Source organism: Thermothelomyces thermophilus, chromosome 1, assembly GCF_000226095.1.
Source record: "Thermothelomyces thermophilus ATCC 42464 chromosome 1, complete sequence".
Classification (NCBI taxonomy): Eukaryota; Fungi; Ascomycota; class Sordariomycetes; order Sordariales; family Chaetomiaceae; genus Thermothelomyces; species Thermothelomyces thermophilus.
Window position 1 is genome coordinate 3,968,331 of NC_016472.1, and position 26,237 is coordinate 3,994,567.

The following is a 26,237-nucleotide window of genomic DNA, read 5'->3' on the forward strand; positions in this document are numbered from 1 at the left end:
GGTTCTTGGAGCTTTACAGTGGTGCTGCAGCTGCAGAGTTGCTGCAACTGCAGCAACAATCAGAAGAGCGGGCCAGTCTCTCGAAACATAGCACCACCAAAAAAACACGTCCACCACGGTCCGCCGCTCGACATCTCCCGCGATTCCCCTCCCCCCTGCCCCTCCCCCTCCTGCTCCCCAGCGATTGAGGGTTTGACGACCGACCGAATTTTTGAACGAGACAAGAGACGAGAACAAAACCCGAGCCCCGAGCTCCGAGCTCCGACATTCGAGTTTAAACGCGAAGCTCCAAGCAGTGAATGGCCGCCATGGCCTCAGAAGGCGGCAGCGACCAGGCGCCGCGCCTGCCCATGCCGTCACGCAACCCACTACCGTTGTCAGCGTCTCAGGAGGCCCAGATCCGAGATCTATTCTACCAGCGTGTGCGGAAGAAGTGCGCGGCCGAGATCAAGGGTAGCTAAGCCCCTCCTCCCCCCCAAATTCCCTTCTCTCCTTTTCTCCAATACAGCACTCTCCTCGCTCTTTAAAAAAAAAAAAAAGAGCAAAAGGAAAAGAAAATGGATCGGGAAATAGAATGAATTCATAGGAGGAGGGAGGGGGAGAGAGAGAGAGAGAGAGAGAGAGAGAGAGAGAGAGAGAGAGAGAGAGAGAGAGAGAGAGAGAGAGAGAGAGAGAGAGAGAGAGAGAGAGAGAGAGAAGGAACGAACCGTGACTGACTTTATGGCCCAAACTCCTTCCTGTCCGCCCGGGCCCCCACCGTCACACAGCCTTTGCCGACTGCGCCATGAACCGCACCTTCACGGCCGGCTTCGCCTGCCGGGAGCCTCACCGGATCATGAACAGCTGCATGAAGGCGCACGCGACGCAGGAGGAGCAGGACGCCGCGCGCGAGGAGTGGTTCGCGCGCCGGATGGAGCGCGCCAAGGAGCGCGAGCGCCGCGCGCTCCGCAAGGCCGAGCAGGAGGCCTTCCTGCGCGAGTGGTGGGGCCTCCCGGAGAAGGACCGCGAGGCCGCCCGCAAGGAGATGGAGAGGCTCGCACAAGCCGAGCGCGTCGGCGGGTTCCCCGCCGCCTCGAGGAGGGCGGTGGCCAACCAGCCGGCGGCGGCGGCGGCGGCGAAGAGGGAGGGTGGTGAAAATAGCAATAACAGTCAAAGTCAGCGGCAAGACGGGACGGGGCAAGGGAGGTGATGATGATCATGATGATCATGATGATGACAGCTGCTGCTGAGAGGAGCTGAGGCGGGGGAAGAGAGAGAGAGAGAGTGGAGGAAAACAAGAGGGGAGACTGCGGGAGAAGCAGTACTTCCTGCCACCCTCGCACCTCTTTACATGGTGATGAGAAGCTGCCCAAGTTAGATAGATCCGGCCGTGTCTGTTATACGGATGGGGAGTGAGTGACGTTTGGGTTCGCCCCAGACCCCAAGAGAGAAGGGCGCAGGGAGATAGGATTGGTGTGTAAAGCGGCGATGTCACGCGACTCTGTACTTGTAAAACTACTCTAAATGTATATATATATATATATGTTTGTATGCATGTCACGCTTACAACCTCGCACCGGCCTCCTTTTTCTGTACGTGCTTGTCGACAGCCTCGACCACGGCTTCGGCAACACCCCACGACAACTCGTATCCCCTCCCTCCGAGCCCGTAGGCGTGCATGACGAAGCCGGCGCCGGGGATGACCTCGCCCTCGACCCTCGGTCCGCCGTCCCTGGTGGGCCGCCGCCCGACAATGTCCCTCAGCACCGTCAGCTCGGCCTTGCCGCCCAGGATCTTGGGGTACGTCTCGGCGAAGCGGCGGAGCAGCTCGGCCCTGACCTCGGCGGACGGCCGGGGATCCCAGTTGCCGGGCTCCTTGGTCCCGCCCACGATGGTGCCGCCGTCGAACCCGCGCGGCACGCAAAAGGTCCAGCTCCCGTCCGCGTTCTGCCTCGTCACCGTCGCGTCGCAGTCCTCGGCCACCAGGCATGTCTGCCCCCGCGTCATTGTCATGTGCGGGTCCGGCACGAGCCCCGTCCCCGACGCGTTCACGACCGCCGCTACGACGCTCTCACCATCATTACCTCTGCTGTTGCTGCTGCTGCTGCTGCTGCTGTTGCTCTCGCCCCCTCTCGCCGGGAGCGGAGGCAGTCCGAGCTCGGCGCGGGAGAGGGAGAAGACCTCCTCGGGCCGCTGCAGCTCGCGCGCGAGGAGCCTGCCGCCGCGGCGGACGAAGCGGCGCAGGAGGAAGGAGCAGTAGACCATGGGGTTGACGCACCAGGTGTCGTACTCGCAACCCCAGGTCACGCGACCGTCGGCGGGGAACTCGGAGGGCGAGAGGAGGCGGAATCCCGGCAGGCCCGGCAGCGGGTCGGCGGAGGAGGAGGAGGAGGAGGAGGCTGGGATGCCCGACGGCGAGAGGGCGAGGTATTCAGGCCCCGGGCGCTCCAGGTACTCGATGCCCTTGAGGAAGGTGATGCCCGCCGTGCCCGGTTGGGCGTCATGGAGCTGCTTCATACGGGCGTAGGTACGCAGCGAGAAGCGATGGTCCCGCTCGAGGTGGGAGGGAAGAGACGGGTGCGGGGGAACCCAGCGGTTGTCTGGTTGTTGTTAGACTCCACTGGGAATGAAACGAGGAGAAATCCGGTGTCGATAAGCCCGAGGCCGGGAGAGATTCGGTCGTGGGCGCATATAATGACTTCAGACTCGGAAACAAGAGGGAAACATACGGGCTCCTCCCCAGGGAGAGGTGAAGTTGATCTTGGCGGTCGGGTCCGTCGTCTCAAAGGGGCCGGGGAAATCCCGAGCGACAATGGTCACGGCATAGCCGGCTTCCTGAAGAAGGACGGCGCAGCTGAGGCCGATGACGCCGGCGCTGGAACTGGTGTTAGCCATGTAGTCTGCTGAAAGGGGGAAGAAATGGGGAGGGGACGTGATATCTCACCCGATGACCACCACCAAATGTTTCGGCATTGTGGAGTGTCTCAAGTGCTCGTGCTCAGAGGTTGTCTTCTTGCTAAGGAGTTAGAGCCTGCAGAGCCGCGATCGAGGGACTGATGCGGGCATATGTCCTCATGGATAGCACCGAGCCAGAGAGAGACTTGGCCTGGGAAGTTCGGGGCCCAAGCGTTGTCGAGTGTCCCCGGGTCCGTTTCGGGGACGAGGGACACTTAGGCAGTAGTGACTCGTGTTCCAGAGTAAGCCGGGAGACGGGCTTTGGTACTTCAACCGCTCTGGGTTGACTTATCTCGTCTCACGCAGCTCACGATACCACAGTTGAGATAGGGAGAAGAGCGCCAATGTCCCCCTGCGGACCGAATGCGGGGTCGGGGGGGGGGGGGCCGCCGGCTCCGACTGTAGTCCGACTAATCCCTGAGAGCCCCGCATGCCCGAGTGGGCCCTCCCAATGATACACTATGGACGGATCGATATGGTGTAATCTGTAGTGTAGATGGACTCCGGTCTCCACCGTAAGTACGGCCGGGTCCGATGCGCCGAGCGGGCTCCGTCGAGCCGTGCCTCGGAGGGCCGCATATCTTGGGCTGTATGTGCTGCACCTACTTTGGCGTAGGTAAAATAGGCGAAAATAGGCTCTTCAGTATTCTTTAGCCAAGGCTTCCAACCTCGACCGTCGAAGGAATGGAAGTCGGGAAACATGGAGTAGTTCCGTGCCAGGGAGTGTCCTTGAGCATACCGCGACACCCGGGTCTGCCAGATTCCATGCAAGGAGAGAGAGGACCAATTCGCTTGGGCTGGCGGGTATCGAGATATTCATATATGTTCATATTTTGAATGAAGTGGCAAAACTCGGAAAAGCATGCGGTGGTTGAACCGTATCATGATCGGTTGATAGCCACCGTTCTTCGGCATCTTTATACTTTGAGTGTATATGTACGCTGCAAAAGAGGGACTGATGAGACGAACTCCAATCTCAATGGTGAAGTCGAAGTGAGACATTGTGCAACCTGCAACTGCCCAATTAGCTAGCGGTTTCGGCGGCATGGAAACGATAGGAGGTTAGGTGTCACCTCATATAACTAACTGTAGCGTAGTCCGCAGCTGCTTGCTGATGATCTAATTGACCCGAATCAGCGGAATCATCTGGCGGGTTGCGACACAGGTCCCCGTATGTTGCGGGTGTCTGGCGCGAATGCACACGGCAAACAAACGCACGGAAGCGCGTCCTGGTTCAAGTTACATATTTGCGCGAATGGGCGAGAATGCCTTTGTTCATGGGCAAGAAGCTTGATCGAGTTGAGGTTACTCATGGGAAAATGGTTATCTACTACACTACCTAAGGTATCATCAGGCCGCTGCCAGGAAAATGGAACGAGCTGCGAGAGGGAAAGTGCAACTAGCCCCAACCCTGTCCGGTTTCAATTCCTGCGCTGAGGAAGAGTCAAAAGGGGAAAAAAAAAAATTGGAGGGAAGAGGGAAAGAGAACCAATCTACGCAGCACTGTACGTACATACATACACGTACAGTACATAAACCAGAGCAGAAAGCGACAGGTAGGTACGGAGGTAGAACTAATCGCCCGCCTTCTAGTGACACTTTGTACTATACAAATTAGTCCGTACGCAGTAATCCGTACGCTGCAATCCACTCAGGTAAAGTCGAAATGCCGTGGGCGTCAACTGCAAGGTGATCCCGATGCTGATTGGCGAACCACGGCAGGGTGGTTGCTCCCAGAGTCCCAAGGATCTATTTTGGGCGTTTAACTCGTCCCCGCTCCCGCGCTCTTGAGCCTTTCGACCCCTGCCTCCATCCATTCACAGCCGGGCGAGGCCGCTGCTCCCGGCCGTGTTGGGAACGCCCGGCGCTTAGCAGTACCGAATCTCACTGCAAGTCGGATCCGCACCCTCCCGTCACGCGCAGCATGAGAGAAATGGCGGCCCACGATAGGTCGATCGACCCCCTTCCTCCTCTTCAGCGCCGATGGTCCTTACACTAGATTCGGTGGGACCCGCGGACAAGTGCACGCACATACGCACACGCACTAGTGTACCCATGCTCCCGTCTGCACCATCCGCAGATGGCATTGTACGTACGCTTCAAGTAGTAGACGCGGGACATGAACAGGGGAGTGTGGGAAGGGAGGGTGGCCGACTGGATGGGGAGAGAGAGGGAGAAAGAGAGAGAGAGAGGTGTTGAGAGATGGTTGAATAAAACCAATCACTCCCCCACCGTTCTCGTCCGGTTTCACGAGCCTGGTTCTACTCCGTCACCGACCGTTGTTGGTGTTGACAAGTAGAACATCGAAGCAGCCTGTCATTCATTGTCATCGCTCTTCTCATCCTACATACTACATCCTGCAGCAGTCGGACCACGATGTCTCTCGGTAGCAGATTTCAGCGCTAGGTTTCTGCTTTCCGTAATCGACCTGACTTTGCGCCGTCGGCACGCAGCTGGAAGCAGCAGAGGAAAGCGAAAATCGAGACACCTTCTAGTCGCGAGTGGGAGCTTCGATACGGGGGAGCAGGTCTCTCTGATTTCGACATGTCGGCACATCCAACGGGAGGGTTCTCCCTCTTCCCGAACCCAAACGACGACCCGCGACCGCCATCACGGTCCCAGAGCAGGCCTCGGGCAACCTCTCCCCGTTCCGGACGAAGAGGCTCGACCGCTCGCGAGGAAAAGCACAGAGCCGTGTCCAACAACCCGTGGCAGCATGCGCTAGATGCCGCAAGATCCGCGGCGGCAGGCCCGTCGACAGCACCAGACGCTGCCGACGATGCCGTGGTAGAGACCGCAGTCTCCCAGCCCGTGACCGACCCGCCCCAGCGATGCGAGACGGCCTTCTCCGACGCCCAGACTCTGGTCCGCAGCTCGAGCCAGAGGTCGCGGAGCTCCATTGCCAAACCCCCAATCGCACACACCACGGCTGGCCCGTCTTCGTCATCCCGATCGGGAGAGTCCCAAGAGCCGGGAGCGATCCGGTCCATCTTTCCCCGGTATAACCCGGACCTCCCCCTATCCCAGCAAGAGTACTACCCGACCCAGGCGAGCCCGACACACATCCCACAGTCCGCCATCAGCAGGCCGCTCTACTCGCCGCCGAGAGCAGCCGCAGCCGCAGCCGCGGAAGCCTCCTCGAACGCCCCGGCAGCGGCCCACACAGCCGGCCCTCCTCCTCACGCCGGCCACTCCGCCGCCCGCTGGCCGCCCTTCATGGGGCAGCGGCACCACGAGCCAGCAGTCATGCCTTCAGTAAGCACTACCGAGGACCTCCGGGGGCTCTGGAAGGTCGCGAACGGGTGGAGGGCGTCTGGGTCCGAAGGGCGTAACTACTGCCTCAAGATGACCGCCTCCCCGGATCTCCCGCCCTCGTACACGGTCTCCTCCTCCACGGGCCATCCCTTCTACTGCCTGCGCGTCGAACCGACCTCCTCGTCCGCGCTCGTCACCCTCCACCGCTACGACCCCACCAAGCCCTTCAAGCCCGCCTCCCCGTCCGCCGGCAGCACCTCCGCGAGGGCGAGCCCCGACGGCGGCGGCGGCGGCTCCACCCCCTCGCCGCGCGCCTCCCTCTCCAGCCGCCAATCCAACTACCCCGTCGTCCCGCAGACCACGGCCTACAGCCCCTCCAACACGGCCCGAAAGTACCAAAAGAACTGGCAAGAAGTTCTGTCGACCCACTTGGCGCCGGCCCCTCTCTTGCCCTCCTCGTCCTCGGGGGGCCCCGACTCGGACTTGAGCTCGAGAGCGGCAGCGGCGGCGGCGGCGGCGGCGGACGAGAACGACGGGCTGGTGGCCCAGCTCTGGCCGGCGGCGGCGGCGCGCCTGGTCGCGGACCGCGCCAACGACGCGACCACGGTGGCGCTGGCGCAGCAGGAGTCGGCGCGCCTCGTCTGGGACGCCGACAGCGGCCACCACTTCCTCGTGCACCCGGCGCTGGCCGTGCCCTTCTGCGTGACCGTCGACCGGCACCCGGCCCTGAGCCGGGCCGAGTACGCGCTCGAGCACCTCGAGTCGCCCGCCCACCTCGCCCGCCTCGTCCGCGACGGCACCGGCTCCGGCTGGCTCGAGGTCGACACCGCCGTCGCCGCCAAGGTCGACGCCGTCTACCTGGTCGACGTCGCCGTCGCCGCCCTCGTCCTCGTCGCCCACCTCGACTCGAAGAAGAACAACGGTTCTCCCGCCAGGGCCGGCAACGGCGGCGGCGGCGGCCTCGAGGTCTTCGAGCCGCCCCCCGTGGTCTACGGCGGGCCCAACGGGAGCGTCTACTCGGGCGGCGGCGACGGCGGGAGGAGGAGCAGCCGGAGCGCGAGGCGGGTCGTGAGCCGGGCGAGCGGGAGGAGGGAGGACAGGGAGCAGGGCGGCGGCGAGGGCAAGGAGAGGTACGGCAGGAAGAAGCGGCGGCGGCGGCGGCCGGCCGAGCAATTCGAGTTGGACCTCGAGAGCCAGAGCAGCGACCTGGGCAAGGGCAAGGGCGGCGCCGACTTGGACAAGGACAGGGTGCCCGGGGTGCTCCGCGCGCTCGTCGGCCTGGTGACCGTCACGTTCAAGTGCCTCGTCTGGTGCGCCACGCTGGGGGTCAAGATGCTAGTGGGCGTCCTGTCGCTGTTTACCAGGTGTTGCGGCCTCGGGAAGCTCTAAGTTAATTAGTAGACCTTTTTAAAAAGGTTGCGACGGCTCGTCCGTCTCCGACGGGTGCATACATGCACACATAAAAAAATAACGTACATACGTACATGGGCGGGAAGAAATGATGCGGAACGACAGGGTTGACAGCAATGACGCGGGGTCTCACAGGAATGACAGGGAAGCGGGCGTCTTGTTACCTTGGGTTCATGTTTCTTTACTTTCTTGGTTGGGCTGGATGGGATAGCTGTTTCATAAATCATGATAATCTACCAAGTTGGGGTATTTTGTTTTCTTTCTGGGGACAATAAGAAGAACCTCAGCCGAGGCTGGAACATGCCACTTTTTCTTTTTTTTTTTTTTTTGTTTCTCTCCTCCCCCCTCCTCCTCTCCCTGGAAGGAGCAGCTGTTTAAAGAAAGGGTCATGAAACAGAACGCAGGCACGCCAACCTGCTGACTACCGTTTCCTCTCCCGCACTTTGATTCTCCTCCCCGTCTTTGTGACGCCCCCCGACGTCGCCGTCTTTGCCATCTTGGCTTGTTGTATCTCCAGCTCGTACTCGGCGTCCTGGAGCGTCTTGAGTTTCTTCCTGGCCGCTTTCAACCTCCGCCCGAGCTTCTCGAGGATCTGTGCTTTTCTGGCCGCCTCGGCCTCCCTCTCGTCGTATTCGTCCTCCAGATCATCCATGGCCTCGTCCTCCTCCTGCTCCTGCTCCTCTTGTGCTCGCTCCAACGCCTGCTCTCGCTCCTCAGCCTCGTCGAAGAACAGGATCTTTTTTGGTTTTTGCGGCCGCGAAGACGACGGGGCCATGCCGCCGTCAATGTCGATGCCGTCGTCGTCGTCATCGTCATCATCATTGTCGTTGTTGCCACCAAGATCTGTCCCTCCGGCTAAGATGTATCGCTCCTCGAGCTCGCGCAGCTCCTTGGCGGCCACGTTGCGCATCGTCCGGATGTAGCCGAGGTCTTGGGTCTTGAGGAGGCGGACGGTGTCGACGTCCATGGCCCTGTTGCCGCGGTCGCCGTCGACGTAGCCGGTGAAGGCCTTGCCGCGGGTAACGGGGGCGCCGGGCCCCTTGCGCGACATCATGCCAAAGTAGAACTCGTCCTCGTTGCGGTCGGCCGCCTTCTGCCGCAGCGACTTGAGCACCTCCTTCTTCTTGTTGTAGTCCCGCGCCCGCTTCTGGTAGTCCTTCTTCTTCTCGAGCAGGCCCAGCCTCGCCCGCTCGAGGGGCTGCGCCCGCTCGCGGTGAGCCCGCCGCTGGATGCTGGGGCGTCGGTTAGCCAACGTTCTGCTGTAATTCCACTCGGGACTCCGGGAGGTGCGCCTGTGTCTTTGTTTCTTTTTTTTTTTTTTTTCCTTTTTTTTATCTTCTTCATGTCGGCCTTTTCTTTTGCTCTTCTTTCACGTACCTGTTGCGTAACGACGACATTGTTGCGGTGGATTGATTGACCTTGCGGGCTGCAAGACGAAGCGATGGTCGTTGCTTTGCTTGTTGTCCCTCCGCTGCGCTGAGGTGCCTCTGGTTCGCCTTGGTAACCCAAATTTTTGGGCGAATTGCGGCTGCGATAAGCGATAAGAAACTTCCGTTTCCTTGAAAGTGCCTGTCCCACAAAGGCAAGGACAGGGGCTACATACAAATAAGCTTTGTTCTCAGCGCTGCAGTGGCACCTTGCTGAGCGTGCAACTGCACCACCGGTTCCCATACTTTAAGTTGCCAATGCCTCAAAACTCGAATCAAAACGGTTTCCACGCGAGCATCTGCTGGCTCCTCCAGCGGATATGTTTTACCTCTTATCTCAATCATTCATCTGGAACTCAATTCTGCATCAAGGCTGAATACCCCATTTAGAACAAATGTTTCTTAACGATATTCTTCCAATATCATCCCACTGGAACGGAGCTCGATGGAATCCTCACTCGGTGACGCTGTCAGGTTCTTATCGCCACGAGGCACCCGGACCTATATTTGTCACAGTGCCGACTCGTCGCCCTGACTCGGTCGGCAGTTTAATGTTGGCCGGCCTTTGTCAGCTCTTGTTTCTTCCTGGAAACGTTGAAACAGGCGAGATTGAGGGACCCGTATTTCTCTGCACAGCCCTCCAGCATCATCCAGATCGACCACCGTCGGTTCCCACAAAAAATCCAGGAACTTCGGGGGAAGCTTCCATTTGGGGCCTGCCCAAACAAGGCCCCTTACACTAGACTATTTTACCAGCAGGCGAGAGCATGTTGGCTTGCCAAGAATCCTCGACGCGGCCAGAACAGGTTTTGTGGCTCCCGCATCTCATATCTACCCGGCATCTCTGGCACGTCTCGCGGCCCCTTTCTTACACCGGGAGTGGTGATTATACACATACATACAAACATTACGCAGTACACGCATACATACCATAACGGCTGTGTAAGGCTGGGGCGCCGGCATATCAAGACGTGTCTGAGCGCGGTGTTCCGTGCAGCAAGCTTTGGTGTCTGCTTCCCTTCCTCTTTTTATGCCACCGGTCACTCTCGCTCTCCGTCCCCCAATGAGCTATAGTCTGTTGAGCTCATGGGAGCCATGGCCGTCATGAGTATCCGGAAGTTCCTGCGCCTCGCTCTGGCGGCGGCAGTCTTCCTTGCTTCCTACGTGTTCCTGAGCCAAACGGACTTTGTTTACGTCGTCTACAAGGGCCGGCAATGGCGCTCCTGGAAGTACGTCCCGAGCAGCTTCGACTGGGGAAAGCGGCCAGAAGCTCATCCTGTCGAGGAGGACATCATGGTCCGCCTGCCCGAGGGAAACCCGCTCCAGCTGCCCCGGGTGCAGCACGATTTCTCCGCAGACGAGCTGAGCAGCTCCCACAACGAGACGCAGAGGGCACGCCGAGACGCCGTTCGGAAGGCGGCCAAGAGGTCCTGGAGGGCCTACAGCAAGCACGCCTGGGGCCGTGACCAGGTTGCGCCTCAGTCGCTGATCGGCCAGGACACCTTCGCCGGATGGGGGGCCACGCTGGTGGACTCTCTCGACACCCTCTGGATCATGGGCATGGAGAAGGAGTTCCGGGATGCGGTCGGGCACGTCGCCACCATCGACTGGGACAACGCGACCTCGGGCCACTGCAGCCTGTTCGAGACCAACATCAGGTACCTGGGCGGCTTGCTGTCCGCCTACGACCTGAGCCAGGAGCAGATCCTGCTCGACAAGGCCGTCGAGCTCGGCAACATGCTCTATGCCGCGTTCGACACGCCCAACCACATGCCTGCCAACAGCTTCAGCTTCGACCTGGCCAAGGAGGGCAAGCTGACCGCCAGCGACCACGAGGCCTCGGCCGCGGTCGGCTCCCTCTCGCTCGAGTTCACCCGGCTCTCGCAGCTGACCGGCGACCCGAAATACTACCACGCGATCGACGGGGTCAAGAGGCATCTAGAGAGGACCCAGGACTCGACCAGCCTGCCCGGCATGTGGCCCATCTTTGTCGACCTCGAGAACGACTTCCTCACCCCGGGCACGTCCTACTCGCTCGGCGCCTCGGCCGACTCGGCCTACGAGTACCTGTCCAAGATGTACGCCCTCCTCGGCGGCCTGGACCCGACCTACGAGAAGCTCCACACCAAGGCCATGGCCACGGCCGAGAAACACGTCCTCTTCCGGCCCATGCTGCCCGACCCGGCCCCGGACGTCCTGTTCCCCGGCACGGTCCTCTCCAACGGGCGCATCGTCGAGCTCTCCCCGGAGATCCAGCACCTCGCCTGCTTCGCCGGCGGCATGTTCGCCCTCGGCGGCCGGCTCTTCCGGAACGAGGAGCACGTCGAGGTGGGCAAGCGGCTCGCGCGCGGCTGCGCCTGGGCGTACGATGCCTTCCCGACGGGCATCATGCCCGAGAAGGCGGAGCTGATCCCCTGCCGCGTCGAAGAGAAGGAGGGGAGGAAGAAGGAGGAGGAGGGGGGAGAGGGAGACAGCAACCTCGCGCCGTGTGCGTGGAACGAGACCCGGTGGAGGGAGAGGGCCCGGGAGCGCCGGGCGGGCGAGCTGCCGCCCCGGGGGTTCGCGGCGCTGCTCGACCCGCAGTACCAGCTCCGGCCCGAGGCCATCGAGAGCATCTTCGTCCTCTACCGCGTCACGGGCAAGGCGGACCTGCTGGACGTGGCCTGGCGCATGTTCGAGTCCGTCACGGCCGCGACGCGCACCCGGTTCGCCTACTCGGCCATCGACGACGTGCGCGCCACCGGGGAGACGGGCAAGCTCGATTCCATGGAGGTGAGTGAGCGAGCTACAACGATGACCAAACACATATGTGTGGCCCCGACAAAAAAAATTGCACCACTCCCGCCTGTCGCGCTTCTCTCCCCGGACGGACGGACGGATGGATGATGTTGACTACTTTACTGACACCGTGATTCACAGAGCTTCTGGATCGCCGAGACGCTCAAGTACTTTTACCTTATTTTCTCGGAGCCAGACCTCATAAATCTGGACGACTACGTGTTTAACACGGAGGCGCATCCGTTCAAACGGCCAAGACCGAACAACGGCGATGAGGAGTGAACTGGCGGATGACCAGATCTCGAGGGGTTATCCAAATTGCACACGCCTCGATCGAGAATGACGTTGAGGCGGAATTGTACAAGGAAAGAAAAAAGGGTATGTTGGTTTGGAGATAGAAGGAGATAGGGCAGATTACTCCAAAGCGCCCCAAATACATATGTATATAAACAAATATATAAACATGTATATATGTGTGTATATAAACATGTATATATGTGTGTATATAAACATGTATATATGTGTATATAAACATGTATATAACACCGATCTTTCGAGAGCGTATTGAAATAAATGTCTAGTACCAGAGACCGGCCGTCCCATCGTCTTGTTCTGAAGCTCCAGCACCGTCGTCGTCGTTTACGTGTTGAGATATATATGCCATCCATGCCGTTATCCTGTAGTAGACCACATTGCAAAGGAACAAAAAAAAATAAATAAAACGACCTCATCTCAACCCCCACCCATCTACCACATCCTCTATTTCTTTTGAGGTCCCTTTCCCTTTTTTTTTTTTTTTTTTTTTTTCACAACTCCTCTCTGATTGATGATCGATCACTCTCAATCGCCGCCATCACTCGTCCTCACCCTCCTCGTCATCATGCCCCTGCCGAAACACCACCTTCTCGCACAGCTGCAGGCACTTCCTCACGGGCAGGCCGACCACGTTATCCACGCTGCCCTCGACGCGGTCGACGAGGACCATGCCGCCGACGCCCTGGATGGCGTAGCCGCCGGCCTTGTCGGCGCCCTCGCGGGTGCGGACGTAGCTCTCGATGACGTCGTCGGGCAGGCCGTCGTCGGCGCCGGCGAAGAAGACCCTCGTCTCCTCCACGTGCGAGGCCAGCTCGTAGCCCGGGTGGGAGGCGTCCGCCTTGGGCGCGAGCACGCACACGCCCGTCAGCACCCGGTGGCGCACCGTGTCGCGCAGGTGCTTCAGCATCCGCACGTGCTCCGCCTCGGACCGCGGCTTCTCCAGGATCTGCCCGCCCCGCGTCGCGATCACCGTGTCGGCCGCGATCACCACCGCCGGGTCCTCGAGCTCGCGCGGGTTCGGGTTCGGTTTAGCATTCGCGTTCGCGTTGGCGCCCGACGACCCTTCCTTGTCCTCCTCCTTCTCCTCCTCCTCCTCCTCCTTCTTCTTCTCCTTGTTGTTGTTCTTGTTCTCGGCCGCCTCCTGCTGCCGATCCAGGGCCGCCTGGTATACGGCCAGGCACTTGCGCTGCGCGGTGGCCGCCACGTACTCCTCGGGCGTGTGGGCCTTCTTGTCGAGGTCTTCGGGTTCGTTGGAGGGGATGATTTCGAGGTTGGTAAGGCCGAGCTGCGAAGGTGGGGCGGGAAGTTAGCAAGGATACTCTCCGTCTGAGAAGAAGACAGAAAAAAAACGGGGGGGGAGGGGGAGGGGGGAATGCTACTGACCTGCAAGAGGAGAGCTCTGCGGCGCGGCGAGGCACTGGCGAGGATCACGCGCTTTGAGCGGAGGTAGGAGAGAATCGGCAGCTCGAGAGGGAAGGGCCCCTTCCTGATCGGGGCACTCTGGCGGAGGGGCACGCCGTGGGCGCGGGTCGCCGTGATGTAGTCCGGCGGCGGATCCGAGGGGTTAGTGAGATCCATGGCTTCGTTTATTTTCTTTGGTTTCTATGTCCGGTACGGTTGCCGGAGCTTAGAGATGTGTCGGGCTCGTGCGAGCGTTTCAAACGACGGCTGCCCGTTGCGGTTGTTTTCAAGTTTATCAGAGGCAAGAACGGAGAAAGGTACTACATATGGGCGGGCAGTTCCCGAATTGGAGGGGGAAGAGCGTGGGGAAAGCTTGCAGCTAAGGTTGGTAGTAACGTTAAATGGCAAAGTCAGGTACCCAGAACGTTGGGACTTGCCGTTGAGTAACCCCACCTTCCCCGAATGCGACATTGCTGCGTCATTCGCTCCATCTCGTACTGGGCGACTAGCAAGGTGCCCGAAAAAAACAAAGTACCCTCTTCCTTGAGCGTGAGCGTTCTGAATAAATCGGTTAGGTATCACAATATATATACATATATGTATATAGATATACACGATGATGTTACAACCCTCTCTGCGGTCAACGTTCCGGCCAAGACGCTGTGCTATTGGTAGCTCTTTACCAACGAGAGCATGTATTCCCGCAGCTTCTCCGGCGTCATGTCCATGCGCTTGAGCCTCTTGAGCTCCTCTGCGCTGGCGCCAGGTTTCGCCAGGGCCGTCGCGTTGACACCGACCGTCTTATTTTCAACATCCCGCGGGCCCACGGCGACAATCAGCCCGTAACCCTTGGTCGTGGCCTCGCGCACCTTCAGCCCCACGCTGCGGTCGCTGTCGTCAAAGTCGACGGCGAGACCCGTAGGCGACGCCAGCTCTGTTGTCGTCGAGGACGACGACGAGGGCGAGACGCCGAGTAGCAAGTCACGGGTTTGCCGTGCCCAGTCTACCACGGGCTCTGTGCTGTTGACCGTGATGACGATGGCCTGCCGGGGATTGAGCCAGAACGGCCACTTCCAGTTGTAGTGCTCGATCAGGAGCGCCATGAGCCGTTCCGCCGAGCCAAGAACAGCGCGATGGATGAGCACCGGTTGGACGGGTCCGTACTCGGCCAGCAGTTTCGGGTCCGTTGTGGTCTCGCCACGTCTCTCGTACTCGGGAGCTGGCGCCGTATATTCTAGGTTGAACCGCTTGGGGAGTTGAAAGTCGAGCTGGATCGTGGCCGTCTGGTGTTCCTTCCCGTCCGAATCCTTCAGGATGATGTCGATCTTGGGCCCGTAGAACGCGCCGTCGCCTTCGCTGACGGTGTAGTCGTGCCCGCTCTCGGTGAGCGCAGTCCTCAATGCCCCCTCCGCTTGCGCCCAGTCCTCCGCGGATCCGATGTATTGCTCGGGCCGGGTGGAGAGCACGAGCCGGTACGGTCCGAGGCCGAGAACGCGGTAGGTGAGGCGGACAAAGTCGAGCGTCTTGGAGATCTCCTCCCTGATCTGGGACGGGCGGCAAAAGATGTGCCCGTCGTCCTGGTGGAACCTGCGGACCCGGGTCAGGCCGCTCAGGGCGCCCGAGATCTCGTTCCGGTGCAGCGGGCTGAAGTCGGCGTAGCGGATCGGGAGGTCGCGGTAGCTTCGGGTCTGCGACGCGAATATGAGGCAGTGGCCGGGGCAGTTCATGGGCTTGAGGCCGTATTCGGCCTCCTCGCCGCCCTCGGTGACTTCGGCCCTCGATGGCGAGGTGCTCGTCACGGTATACATGTCGTCCGCATAATTCTCGAGGTGCCCCGACTTGGCCCAGAGGGCCTTCTTGTAGATTGTCGGCGTGATGACTTCCTGGAAGCCATAGCGGACGTACTGCTGGCGGAGAAAGTCGACGAGACGGTTGAATATGCGCGCGCCATTGGGCAAGAGGATGGGCGAGCCGGGGCTGTAGATGGACGTCATGAAAAGCTCCTGCTGCAGCCCGAGTTGGCGGTGATCGGGCGCGGGCGGTTTTGCTGTCGTCGTCGTCGCCGCCGCCGCCGCCGCATCATGGGCGCTGTGGCAAGACGAACAGAAGCGGTTCTGGACTCGGCACGCCGCACGTCGCCGCGCGACATTGAATTGTCGAACCAGGAGCTGTGAAGCCCGCCCTGGCGCCCGCAAAAAGGGCATTGTGCCGACTGGACTGCGCTGCACTGCCGCAAGTCCGAGTCGAGGTTGCAAGTTCTTGACGGGCACAGCCAATGCGTATTGCGGAACGCGGATCCGGGAAAGTTTTCTGACTCTCTTCATCCACAATGCACCAGCCGAGACAAGCTCAACCGCGCCTGCTGCAGTTTCCCCGAGGGTCGGCAGCCTGGGGGACCCTGGCTCGGAACTACTGCAAGGGTCCCTTGTGCGTGGGCGAAGCCCAGCTGATCAGATCAGCTGCAGCACCACCACACCTTGTCCGGCACTGACAACCGGTTCGGTCCATGCTTCACTCGTTGTGGCGCGGCGCACTCGCAGCCCATCATTAACCATAGTTGCTGGTAATGGAGGCTTAGGTACAGGTACTGTACATACATGCATAGGTACACACATATAAAGCAACAAGCAACATTGAAGCAATTGTCTCGGGTTGGGAATCAGCAAGCCACGGGAGGATAGAAAGGCAGATACGATAAAAGGAGAAGTAATGGCTGAATCGAGAAAGGGGCGATGAACAAGAAATGCACTGAAGCTACACAGTAGGCGCGCGAACCCCAATCGGTTGTCACCGGGTCCCAGCGTCTCTATCAGGCAAGGTGCTAATTAACGAACTCGACAAGTAACAAACGGCGGAGCGGCTGTTGCTACTTTACCACCCGGAGCACTGAACCGCCCCCCTCCCCCCGCCCAGCACACCCGACGTCATAGGAACCCGACAAGCCCGACACCACCATCCCCGTAATCCGGTAGTGTACGCTGAGATGTTCATCGCTTTCGTCTTTTCAGGCAAGCAACCTGATAGTTACTCCGTAACGTTATCCCCTTGTCGATTCTGATTAATTATCATCCCCTTGCTGCCTACCGTGACTCATCAGATCGTTGACAGGGGACAAGACCCCCAAGGCCAGAGAGCGATAGGCCCCACTTTTGTACCACTCGGAGCCTGTGAGACGGCGCTGCTGCCTTCAACTCACGGCTGTACATACATACCACTTTAACGCGTCGCATGACCTCGCGACTTCCCGCGCTGTCTGTCACCCAATATCTCGGGTATAAACTGCGGGGATCCGTCACCTGTATTGGAAAGCTTTGGCCCGGAAAACTTCGACCGGGACAACCCTCGCCGCAAGTCTCGGGTGGAGCAACGATGGTACGGACAACACGGTCGTCGGCGCGGCAAGAGTACCGGCCCGAGAGCTCATGGCGTGTGGTGGAGGGCGGCGAGAACGACAGTTTCGACACATCCGTCTTGCACGATGACGAGGATTTGATTACTTCGAGCGGCTCGCAGGCGACCGGCTCACAGTCATTCAGCATGAACGGGTCTCAACCGTGGAGCATCGGCGGATCCCAGGACGACAGCATCGAGAACTTCCTGAGCAAGGCCGAGGAGGACGAGCAGGTCTTGTTGCGGTCGCCGTTCCGCCCGTCCGTCCCCAAGGAGGTGCGGGACAGCTCCAGAGAAAACCTGGGGCATCGGTCGCCCGAGCCCGAGTTCTACATGCCCCGGGTCGACGTCGAGAGCCCCAGGAGGGCGAGCACGTGGTCATCAGCAACCGTCAGAGCAGCGGCCCCGCCGTCGTCTCCGCTAGAACTCAGGCGACGCCAGGGGCGGGCCTCGGGGAGCCCGGAGAAGGAACGGCGCGCCAGAGAGGGCGAACAAACGTCCACGGCGCCAGCTGCCGGGGTGTCGACGACGCTGCCGGCGGTTATCATCAACGCTCTCAGCTGGGCATTCGGAGTCCTTGGGCTCGCCTTACGCTATGCGCAGAAGCCGTTGGCGGTCCTGGTGTCGTTGTATATCACGCTCGGCGGCGTCATTGTGCTGCAGAACATGGCCACCAAGTCTCTCTACACATCGCTCTCCCCGATCTGCCGCATTCCGGGGGTGTCATGGATGGACCTGCCGTTCTGTCCGGATCTCAAGCCGACGCGGGAGGACGGGGAGGGACACAAACAACCAGTCGAGTTTGACAAGCTGATGGACGTCCAAGGGCAGTTTGAGCGCGTGGCCGAGATGACGGCGGAGCGGGTGTCGCTGCCCATGGAGATGAAGCGCTCCGAGGCGTCGATCCGCGACCTGCGCTCCGTGGTCCGCCACAGCAACCTCATAAACAAGGAAGAGCTCGTGCTCGAGTTTGACGGCTTCATCGACCGCTCCCAGATGGCCACCAGCGTCCTACAGAGATTCAACACCCGAGTTACCTCGACAGTCGACTGGCTGATCATGATGAACCGGTGGACGGCGCGGAACCTGGAACCGTTCGACCTCAACGGCGGCCACCCCGACGACCACGGCGGCCTCCTCGGCGCGTGGATGAGCTGGCTCTTCAGCCCGTTCCAGCCGACCCTCCTGTCGGAGCGGTACCTCCTGGACCGCTACGTCGAGCACACGGCGCTGGTGTCGGACAAGATCGCGGGCTTGATCCTCGAGGCGCGGTCGATCCTCCACACGTTAGCCAGGGCCGAGGAGCACCTGGACAACATCTACAGCTTCGTCACGCGGACGCAGCGGACGGTGCAGAGCCGCAGGGACGACGTACTCTGGACGCTGTGGACGCTGGTGGGCGGCAACAGGCGGCGGCTGGACAGCCTGGACGGCCAGCTGACGCTGCTCAAGCAGGTCGACGCGCAGCGGTCGGACGCCGTCCGGCAGGTCAGCGAGCTCATCGTGGAGCTCGAGAAGATCCAGGCCGGGCTGGGCGACCTGAGGGAGCGGGTCGGCCTGGTCAGGGAGCGGGACGAGGTGCCGCTGAGCGTGCACATCGACTCGATCAACCGGGGCGTGGAGAGGCTGGAGGCGGCGAGGGCCCGGATCCAGGCCGTCGAGGAGGATCGGATGAGGGAGGTCTTGGCGAGGGGCAAGGTAGAAGAGAAGCTGATTGATGCTTAATAGGCGACGAGGCGACGGGGCCACGTACGGGGCAGAAAGCATTTGGAAGGCGTTGGGTTTACAAGATACCTTTTTGGATACGGACACGGCTTTGGTGGTCTTCAACTCGGGCAACTGGTTTATCACATATTTCCTTTTCTTTCCCTCTCTGTCCATGTATGCACAGTACATGAACATACAAGCACATACACAAACGTATAGTTTGCACAAGTTTGGGCCCTCCCTCTGTGAAGGCCGGGGGAGAAAGGGAGGGGCCAATCCTACATTGGAGGGTGACCTGGGAACACAGTACCAGCATAGGCAGTCCAAACTGGAATGACAACCTCTCTTCTAAAATCAGGGCGCCTTTTTGTTATCTTGCAGGTGGGCCTGATGCGTTAACGGTATGCACATTCCAGTTGCCTCGCGCGCAGGCCATTGCCCTCGCACCTTCCCAGTCATCGAAATAAGTCGAGGAAGTCGTGTAGGGAAACCCGCTGCGTTTTCGGCAACCACCCATCACTCGCTATCTCTCCCTTATCACTAAGCTGTTTGTTGGTAACTAAATTAGTGTCACTGTGACCAAACAGTGATCTTATCAGTAAAGAAGCGGGGTATTCCAACGTTGGCACCAGCGGAGACGCGGAGGGGACCTGGGAAACCCAATTCTCTCTGGGGGACGTGGTCGACCAGATCGGTCTTTTCTATTTTGGTCTGATGGTCGAGATGGCCTCGATAACCAATTCTCCCACAGAGTTTGTCGTGCCTGAACTCTGCATACCCTGCGATCGATCGTCTTGTCGAACAAGACGGGGTCACGCTCTATCGACAGGGCGGCCTTGACTTTGTCTCAGTTACACCGCAATACATACCTACGTTACTGTTACTCGGAACGAGACTTGACGCCCACCATGCATCTTGCCCCGAAAGAGGTTAGTTATTAGCGAGTGAGCGTTGGCGCTTCGCTCGCACGCCCCCATTGAATCATTCCGCCCCACGCTGCCTTCCACTCAAGCTTGCTCATCTTCACCCGCATCGAGTTGAGCTGAGCTGAGCTGAGCTGAGCTGAGTTGAGTTGAGTAGACATGAGCTAACCAATTCGATGAAATCTCAACCACCAAACAGGTTGACAAGGTCATCATCTCGCAGCTCGGGTTCCTTGCCCAGCGGCGACTGGCCCGCGGTGTGCGACTAAACCATGTAGAAGCCACTGTAAGACCATCGAATTATTCATCAATCCGTCGACGGAGGACATAGATAAAACGGTGTATGGAAAGGAGATGAAATAATCAGAGACTGACGCGGTGAACGCACACCAAGGCCCTCATCGCCTCCAACCTCCAGGAGCTGATCCGCGATGGCAACCACACAGTCGCCGACCTCATGTCGCTCGGCAGCACCATGCTGGGCCGCCGCCACGTGCTGCCCGAGGTCTGCTCGACGCTGCACGAGATCCAGGTCGAGGGCACATTTCCCGCGGGCACCTTTCTGGTGACGGTCCAGAACCCCATCGCGACGGACGACGGCGACCTCGCGCGCGCCCTGTACGGCAGCTTCATCCCCGTGCCCGAGAACGCGGACGAGCTGTTCCCCAAGTACCCGGACGAGGCCTACGCCCCCGAGAAGCAGCCCGGCGCCGTCGTGTGCGTCAAGAACGAGGTCATCAAGCTCAACGAGGGCAGGAAGCGCATCCGGCTCCGCGTAACGAGCAAGGGCGACCGCCCCATCCAGGTCGGCAGCCACTACCACTTCATCGAGGTCAACCCCAGCCTCGAGTTCGACCGGCTCAAGGCCTACGGGTACAGGCTGGATCTGCCGGCCGGCAGCTCGATCCGCTTCGAGCCGGGAGACACCAAGACGGTGACGCTGGTTGAGATTGGCGGGCTGAGGACCATCAAGGGCGGCAACGCGATCGCGTCCGGCAAGGTGGATTTCGGGAGGCTCAAGGACATCCAGGACCGGCTGCAGGAGGCCGGATTTGCCCACGTGCCCGACCCGACAGCGGACGCGGCTCTGGTGTCGGAGGGAGCGGGGAGTGTCGTCCACACGATCGAGGGCGCCACTGTCGATCGGAAGACGTATGCGACCATGTTTGGTCCGACGACGGGCGACTTGGTGAGGCTGGGCAGGACGGATCTGTGGATCAAGGTCGAGAAGGATTACACCGTCTACGGCGACGAGTGCAAGTTTGGCGGCGGCAAGACGCTGCGCGACGGCATGGGCTCCGCATCCGGCCGAACCAGTGCTGAGTCGCTCGACCTGGTCGTGACCAACGCGCTCATCGTCGACTGGACAGGCATCTTCAAGGCGGATATCGGCATCAAGGACGGCTACATCGTAGGCATCGGCAAGGCTGGGAACCCGGACGTCATGAGCGGTGTGACGCCCGGCATGGTCGTGGGCAGCTGCACCGACGTGATCGCCGGCGAGGGCAAGATCGTCACCGCGGGCGGAATCGATACTCACATCCACTTCATCTGCCCGCAGCAGGTCGACGAGGCCATCTCGTCGGGCATCACCACCATGGTGGGCGGTGGCACGGGGCCGAGGTGAGTGCTGGACGAGCCCGGGACTAGCGGCGGAGAAGGGGGTCAACAGGGGTTGGGGGGGGGGGGGGGATTGTGCAGGGCTGACAACATTGCAGCGCCAACACGAACGCCACGACTTGCACTCCGGGACCGTACTTTATGCGAGAGATTCTCCGGGCCACCGACAAGCTGCCCGTCAATATCGGAATCACGGGCAAGGGCAACGACAGTGACCCTGTCGCGCTCCGCGAGATGGTCAAGGCCGGCGCCTGCGGCCTCAAGCTGCACGAGGACTGGGGCAGCCACCCGGCCGCCATCGACTCGTGTCTCTCGGTCTGCGACGAGCTTGATGTGCAGTGTATGATCCACACCGACACGCTCAACGAATCGGGCTTCGTCGAGCAGACCATCGCGGCCATCAAGGGCCGCGCCATCCACGCCTACCATACCGAGGGTGCCGGCGGCGGCCACGCGCCCGACATCATCCGCATCGCCCAGTACCCCAACATCCTGCCCTCTTCCACCAACCCGACCCGCCCCTACACGCGCAACACGCTCGAGGAGCACCTCGACATGCTGATGGTCTGCCATCACCTGACCAAGGACATCCCCGAGGACGTGGCCTTCGCCGAGAGCCGCATCCGCGCCGAGACCATCGGGGCCGAGGACGTGCTGCACGACCTGGGCGCCATCAGCATGATGAGCAGCGACAGCCAGGCCATGGGCCGCTGCGGCGAGGTCATCCTGCGGACCTGGCACACGGCGCACAAGAACAAGGTCCAGCGCGGCCCGCTGCCCGAGGACGAGGGCACGGGCGCCGACAACTTCCGCGTCAAGCGCTACGTCAGCAAGTACACCATCAACCCGGCCATCGCCCAGGGCATGTCGCACCTGGTCGGCAGCATCGAGAAGAACAAGCTGGCCGACCTCGTCCTGTGGGACCCTGCCTGGTTCGGCACCAAGCCGGCCGTCGTCGTCAAGTCGGGCATCATAGCTTACGCGCAGATGGTAAATTTCCTCCCCAACCCTGCGCCCTCTCTCTCTCTCTCTCTCTCTCTCTCTCTCTCTCTCTCTCTCTCTCTCTCTCTCTCTCCCTCCCTCTCGTGCAAGAGGCAACACAGAGAGAACCAGAAAAGAACCATGCTAACCACTAACCTCTCCTCCACTCCAGGGCGACGCCAACGCTTCGATCCCCACGATCCAGCCCCTGATGATGCGGCCCATGTTCGCGAGCTACATACCGCGGATGAGCGTGGCCTTTGTGTCGCAGGCGGGCGTCGACAGCGGCCTCGTCGGCACCTACGGGCTCCAGAAGCGAGTCGTGCCCGTCCGCGGCTGCCGCACGGTCGGCAAGAAGGACCTCAAGTACAACGACGCCACCCCCGCGATGCGCGTCGACCCGGAGTCGTACGTCGTCGAGGCCGACGGCCAGGTGTGCGAGTCGGAGCCCATCAGCGAGCTGCCGCTGGCGCAGAGCGCGTATGTCTACTAAAGGAATTTTGAACATTTGACATTGATGATCATGGGGTGAGATGAAGGCAAAGGTGTGTGTGTGTGTGTGTGTGTGTGTGTGTGTGTGTGTGTGTGTAGTGCTTGTGTGCGTGTGTCGACAAATAATAAACCGTTTAAACGTACCTTACCTATATACCCCGATTGTGTCCTTTCCCCGGGCGCGAAAAATGCTCGGGAACGAAGGTTTCAATTTGAGGAATATATCAGGACCTTTTCTTTCTTTCTTTCTTTCTTTTTTTTCTTTGTAGTTTCTCTACTGCTGCGGCCCCTTTAAGAGACGAGTTAGTGGGGTGTTGGTATGCTTGGGGCGAGGCGTGCCACTACCGTTGTCAAACCAGCAGGTCCTATAGGTATGTATGTACATACATACAGTACGGGGTACGGGGTGCAGTTATTCAGGTACTTGTCACTTTCTTCAAGACGTGTTTGTGTTTAGTGGCGGGCCCTACAGCGTTTTGGTCCCTGAGCGGCAAGCGTCGGGACGCCCTCATGCCCTCTCAAGACAGCTTCCGAGGGCGCCGTTATAGCTCGGCTCGCGGGGTCCGACTAACGATATGTCGTTCCTTGGACTTTACAAATCTAGTGACATCCCGGTCACTGATGACCAGAAGTAATCTGAAAACCAGAAGTAATCTGAATGGTGGGTAGGGTACGCGTAGTGAGGTCCACTCTCCTGGGGTAAATGCCCTACGATATCAACTGGGGCAAACTGAGGGGACTCGATGATACTATGTAGGATTTCATTCAACGGATGTACAGCCTAATTTGCGCCGACGCAACCCAGAGCAGAAGTGCATCTGCAAAAACCAAAACACGAAGACCGACATTATGTGCCTTGAGAAAGTGCCAAAGCCCCCCCCAACCCACAAATCCTCCTCGATACCTTTGACCCACAAGCTTCCCCCATTCTTCCCTTCCAAGGGAGCCATTTCGGAGAGAATCACCATCCGTCGTTCCTCCCGTTCATTCCATACACTACTACTGACGCCCGACAATAGATTTCCCCCCCGAAAGAGCAGGGCTGCGAATACTGTCGACTTCGCGCATCCAGGAGGTCAGTGTATGAGGACCTTCTCCTCTCACCACCCCCTCTTTCGCCGGGAGTGGACGCCGACCGAGGCCCGTTCCAATGTTTCTCGTCAGGAGGGGTATCATCAAAGGAAAGATGAAAACCGCACACTTTGCCCCCATAATATAGCATCGCAAGAGAGGAAAACCAAGCCGACCAGATGATAACTTAGAGAGAGAGAAGAGAGAGAAAGAGAGCAAAGGCCGCGGAAGCGAGCCTAGCCGCTCTTGGTCTTCTTACGACCCGACTTTTTGGGCTCCTCAACCACCTGCTCGGCCGCCTTGGAGGTCCGCTTGCGCTTCTTGGTCTCCGGGCTGGCGGGGGTGGCCGCCGCCGACTTGGGGGGCTCGGGCTCGGGGGCCGCCGGCGTCGCCGCGGCCGTGCTCTTACGCTTGCGAGTCGTCGCCGCCGTCTTCTTGGGCGTCTTAGCCACCGGCGCCGCGGGCTCCTCCTCGGACGCCTCCGCGGCCGAAGGCTCCGGAGCGGCGGCGTTGGCGTTGGCGGCCGCGGCGGCCGCAGCCGCGCTCTGCTGCAGCTGCTCTGAGACGGCCTCTTGGTCGTTAGCCGGGACCTCCTCGGCGTGGGTGAGGGGCGGCATCCCGATGCCGTGCTGGTCGGCGTAGATGCGGGCCTCCTCGTCCGTCATGTTCTTGGCGTCCGGGTTGCCGTTCTTGTAAGAGTGGACGCGGGCGTTATAGAGACGGAGATTGTACTGATACGCCTGGTTCCAACCTTGCTTCTCTTGCGGGGACATGACGGACCAGCGGCGCTGGCCCTCGTCCTGAACAGCGCCCTTAGGGACCTGGTCACCCAGATCGTTGGCAATGATGGGGCGAGCCGTCTGCATGTACAGGAAATAGGGGGTCAAGGGGCGCTTTGGCGCGTTAGGGTCGTGGGAGCGCTTCTTGCGCTCCTTCTTCTCCTCTGCCGGCGGCTGCGGGACCGCCGCAGTGGCGGGAACCACCCCGCCGTAGGGGTTGCCGATGCGGTCCAGCTCAGGGCCATTCTCGAGGTTGGTGCCCTCGCCAATGAGGAGGTTGGTCTGGCGCAGATAATCCTGGGAGAAACTCCTAATAAGATCCTGGATTGTCTGAAGCCTCTGGTAGACCTATAGATGGCGTCAGCGTATATGCTCAAAGAGGGAACTAGTAAACAAACGAAGCATCATGCGGCGGCTGCGATCATGGTGGATCATAACTAAAGGCGCGTCCGGTCATGGATGACCTTCGACGCGAGAGTGGGGATGGGACCGGGGCAACAAGCGCGGGATGCGGACGCTGGCTGCTCTCCGTTTCTTGGGGACGCAGCAGGCGATTCGAGGCGGGATCATAATGCGCCTGGAATCAGGCCGGACCCGTCTCGAGGATCGCGATTGTGCTGGGATGGAATGCGGGGAAGGGTTTCGAGAAAGTGAAACTGCAGTAGGGACTTACCGAGTCGCGGACACGGATGAACTGGTCAACATCAATGACTGGGGGTGCTTTGAATGCGAGGTTCTGAGGGGCCACTGTAGCAGGGACGACAGTGGGCGCCGCAACGACCGGGGCGGCCACGGGCTCGGGGGCCTTATTCTTGGGAGGACGCGGCATGATTTGATGCGGGATAAGTGGTGTGGAGGTGTTTTGTTGCTAAGGGAATTCAATAGCGGGCTGATGGCGCTGGGCTTGATGCCGCGATGTGTGGAGCTGGCGGCGGCTTCAGTGAGTTGCTGCGAGGCCAAGCGCTGTGGAATGAACTGAAATGAACAGAGAGTTTGGGAGGAAAAATTCGCGGCGAATTTTGGGGGGGCAGGCGGGGTTGCCGAAAATATACGTGGGGCGCTGGAGGAGGGGTGCCAGCGCTGATTTCACCTGCTGCTGAAAATTGGCGGGCGAAAAATGCGCGCTGGGCGTCGCCCGATTTGGGCCCCAAAAAAAATCGGATCACAACCTGGGCTGGAATCCCACCACCCGCTACTTAGGCTAGCCTCCGTCCAGCAACAGTCGACACTGGAGCCGCTGAGACCCCGCTGGGCGCATTCTGCAGATGCCTGACAACCTCCACCAGCTCACTCCCCCTTCTACCCTCCAGCGTAGGCGCCCATTGAAAAGCGTCAATAGGTACAGTATATACCTCTAAAAACGGGGTGACTCCATCGCACGCGGTGCCTGTCAAAGGAACACTTGAAAGGCAGGTTAAAGTTTATGGTTGTACCTATCTCTCGTGTCTTACAGGCCCTCAGCAACATTGCATTTGAACTCTTTGCTTGCAAAGGCAGGCACTTGACAGCGGTCGAAGCATACTAGGTAAGTATCGAGCGAGAGGGCCTCCTCTTTGCAAATGCGGTGTTCTGCCGGTTTGGTGCAACGCTTCGCCAACTCACCTCTGTCCCGCCCTACCTCAAGCTCATCAGTGTATGCATGTAATCCGTACAACGCACACTGTCGCGAAGCTTAGCGCACCGCTTGTAAATCTCTACTAGGCCAACCAAAAGAATGATACCAGAAATTCGTGAGGCAGCCGAGAGAGTATCTT

The 26,237-nt window shown here is 60.0% G+C and overlaps 10 protein-coding genes across 10 annotated transcripts; 5 read left to right on the plus strand and 5 right to left on the minus strand.

The window, feature by feature from the left end:
• The first annotated feature begins 33 nt into the window (after positions 1 to 33).
• Positions 34 to 1,346, plus strand: MYCTH_2296162 (uncharacterized protein). The gene is made up of 2 exons (XM_003659264.1): positions 34 to 453; positions 768 to 1,346. The coding sequence occupies exons 1-2, from the start codon at positions 309 to 311 to the stop codon at positions 1,187 to 1,189; spliced, it is 567 nt and encodes a 188-aa protein (XP_003659312.1). The 5' UTR covers positions 34 to 308; the 3' UTR covers positions 1,190 to 1,346.
• On the minus strand, positions 1,319 to 3,119 carry MYCTH_2296164 (amino acid oxidase). Its single transcript, XM_003659265.1, has 3 exons — positions 2,924 to 3,119; positions 2,709 to 2,854; positions 1,319 to 2,579 (listed from the first exon to the last, which is right to left on the minus strand). Exons 1-3 carry the CDS (start codon positions 2,950 to 2,952, stop codon positions 1,543 to 1,545), a joined length of 1,212 nt encoding a protein of 403 aa, XP_003659313.1. The 5' UTR covers positions 2,953 to 3,119; the 3' UTR covers positions 1,319 to 1,542.
• A 2,236-nt stretch (positions 3,120 to 5,355) lies between these two features.
• MYCTH_2296167 (uncharacterized protein) lies at positions 5,356 to 7,799 on the plus strand. The gene has a single exon (XM_003659266.1). The coding sequence runs from the start codon at positions 5,479 to 5,481 to the stop codon at positions 7,576 to 7,578; it is 2,100 nt and encodes a 699-aa protein (XP_003659314.1). The 5' UTR covers positions 5,356 to 5,478; the 3' UTR covers positions 7,579 to 7,799.
• MYCTH_2296169 (uncharacterized protein) lies at positions 7,800 to 9,196 on the minus strand. Its single transcript, XM_003659267.1, has 2 exons — positions 8,977 to 9,196; positions 7,800 to 8,831 (listed from the first exon to the last, which is right to left on the minus strand). The coding sequence occupies exons 1-2, from the start codon at positions 8,994 to 8,996 to the stop codon at positions 8,021 to 8,023; spliced, it is 831 nt and encodes a 276-aa protein (XP_003659315.1). The 5' UTR covers positions 8,997 to 9,196; the 3' UTR covers positions 7,800 to 8,020.
• An 816-nt stretch (positions 9,197 to 10,012) lies between these two features.
• Positions 10,013 to 12,152, plus strand: MYCTH_2296171 (glycoside hydrolase family 47 protein). The gene is made up of 2 exons (XM_003659268.1): positions 10,013 to 11,798; positions 11,946 to 12,152. The coding sequence occupies exons 1-2, from the start codon at positions 10,122 to 10,124 to the stop codon at positions 12,084 to 12,086; spliced, it is 1,818 nt and encodes a 605-aa protein (XP_003659316.1). The 5' UTR covers positions 10,013 to 10,121; the 3' UTR covers positions 12,087 to 12,152.
• A 505-nt stretch (positions 12,153 to 12,657) lies between these two features.
• On the minus strand, positions 12,658 to 15,514 carry MYCTH_2114926 (uncharacterized protein; the record flags this gene model as incomplete). The annotated part of the gene is made up of 3 exons (XM_003659269.1): positions 12,658 to 13,404; positions 13,503 to 13,712; positions 14,204 to 15,514. 3 exons carry the CDS (start codon positions 15,512 to 15,514, stop codon positions 12,658 to 12,660), a joined length of 2,268 nt encoding a protein of 755 aa, XP_003659317.1.
• Positions 15,515 to 16,424: 910 nt separating this feature from the next.
• On the plus strand, positions 16,425 to 19,017 carry MYCTH_2296175 (uncharacterized protein). Its single transcript, XM_003659270.1, has one exon. The coding sequence runs from the start codon at positions 16,890 to 16,892 to the stop codon at positions 18,633 to 18,635; it is 1,746 nt and encodes a 581-aa protein (XP_003659318.1). The 5' UTR covers positions 16,425 to 16,889; the 3' UTR covers positions 18,636 to 19,017.
• A 615-nt stretch (positions 19,018 to 19,632) lies between these two features.
• Positions 19,633 to 22,784, plus strand: MYCTH_2296179 (uncharacterized protein). The gene is made up of 3 exons (XM_003659271.1): positions 19,633 to 21,163; positions 21,259 to 22,150; positions 22,314 to 22,784. The coding sequence occupies exons 1-3, from the start codon at positions 19,998 to 20,000 to the stop codon at positions 22,632 to 22,634; spliced, it is 2,379 nt and encodes a 792-aa protein (XP_003659319.1). The 5' UTR covers positions 19,633 to 19,997; the 3' UTR covers positions 22,635 to 22,784.
• Positions 22,785 to 23,355: 571 nt separating this feature from the next.
• On the minus strand, positions 23,356 to 23,746 carry MYCTH_2313647 (uncharacterized protein; the record flags this gene model as incomplete). The annotated part of the gene is made up of 1 exon (XM_003659272.1): positions 23,356 to 23,746. A coding segment is annotated over exon 1 (185 nt), but the record flags the coding sequence as incomplete, so codon positions are not given.
• Positions 23,747 to 23,913: 167 nt separating this feature from the next.
• MYCTH_2296180 (uncharacterized protein) lies at positions 23,914 to 25,617 on the minus strand. The gene is made up of 2 exons (XM_003659273.1): positions 25,157 to 25,617; positions 23,914 to 24,831 (listed from the first exon to the last, which is right to left on the minus strand). Exons 1-2 carry the CDS (start codon positions 25,310 to 25,312, stop codon positions 23,941 to 23,943), a joined length of 1,047 nt encoding a protein of 348 aa, XP_003659321.1. The 5' UTR covers positions 25,313 to 25,617; the 3' UTR covers positions 23,914 to 23,940.
• Positions 25,618 to 26,237: the final 620 nt, after the last annotated feature.

Coding starts and splice junctions, on each gene's coding strand:
- MYCTH_2296175 (XM_003659270.1), top strand. CDS start 16,890: ATGGTACGGACAACACGGTCGTCGGCGCGGCAAGAGTACCGGCCCGAG.
- MYCTH_2296180 (XM_003659273.1), bottom strand. CDS start 25,312: ATGCCGCGTCCTCCCAAGAATAAGGCCCCCGAGCCCGTGGCCGCCCCG. Junction 24,832..25,156: donor TCATCCGTGTCCGCGACTCG/GTAAGTCCCTAC, acceptor CGCCATCTATAG/GTCTACCAGAGGCTTCAGAC.
- MYCTH_2296169 (XM_003659267.1), bottom strand. CDS start 8,996: ATGTCGTCGTTACGCAACAG. Junction 8,832..8,976: donor ATGTCGTCGTTACGCAACAG/GTACGTGAAAGA, acceptor CCGACGCCCCAG/CATCCAGCGGCGGGCTCACC.
- MYCTH_2296179 (XM_003659271.1), top strand. CDS start 19,998: ATGTCGCTCGGCAGCACCATGCTGGGCCGCCGCCACGTGCTGCCCGAG. Junction 21,164..21,258: donor GGCGGTGGCACGGGGCCGAG/GTGAGTGCTGGA, acceptor ACAACATTGCAG/CGCCAACACGAACGCCACGA. Junction 22,151..22,313: donor TCATAGCTTACGCGCAGATG/GTAAATTTCCTC, acceptor CCTCCACTCCAG/GGCGACGCCAACGCTTCGAT.
- MYCTH_2296162 (XM_003659264.1), top strand. CDS start 309: ATGGCCTCAGAAGGCGGCAGCGACCAGGCGCCGCGCCTGCCCATGCCG. Junction 454..767: donor GTGCGCGGCCGAGATCAAGG/GTAGCTAAGCCC, acceptor ACCGTCACACAG/CCTTTGCCGACTGCGCCATG.
- MYCTH_2296167 (XM_003659266.1), top strand. CDS start 5,479: ATGTCGGCACATCCAACGGGAGGGTTCTCCCTCTTCCCGAACCCAAAC.
- MYCTH_2296171 (XM_003659268.1), top strand. CDS start 10,122: ATGGCCGTCATGAGTATCCGGAAGTTCCTGCGCCTCGCTCTGGCGGCG. Junction 11,799..11,945: donor GCAAGCTCGATTCCATGGAG/GTGAGTGAGCGA, acceptor CGTGATTCACAG/AGCTTCTGGATCGCCGAGAC.
- MYCTH_2296164 (XM_003659265.1), bottom strand. CDS start 2,952: ATGCCGAAACATTTGGTGGTGGTCATCGG. Junction 2,855..2,923: donor CATTTGGTGGTGGTCATCGG/GTGAGATATCAC, acceptor CACCAGTTCCAG/CGCCGGCGTCATCGGCCTCA. Junction 2,580..2,708: donor CTCTCCCTGGGGAGGAGCCC/GTATGTTTCCCT, acceptor AACAACAACCAG/ACAACCGCTGGGTTCCCCCG.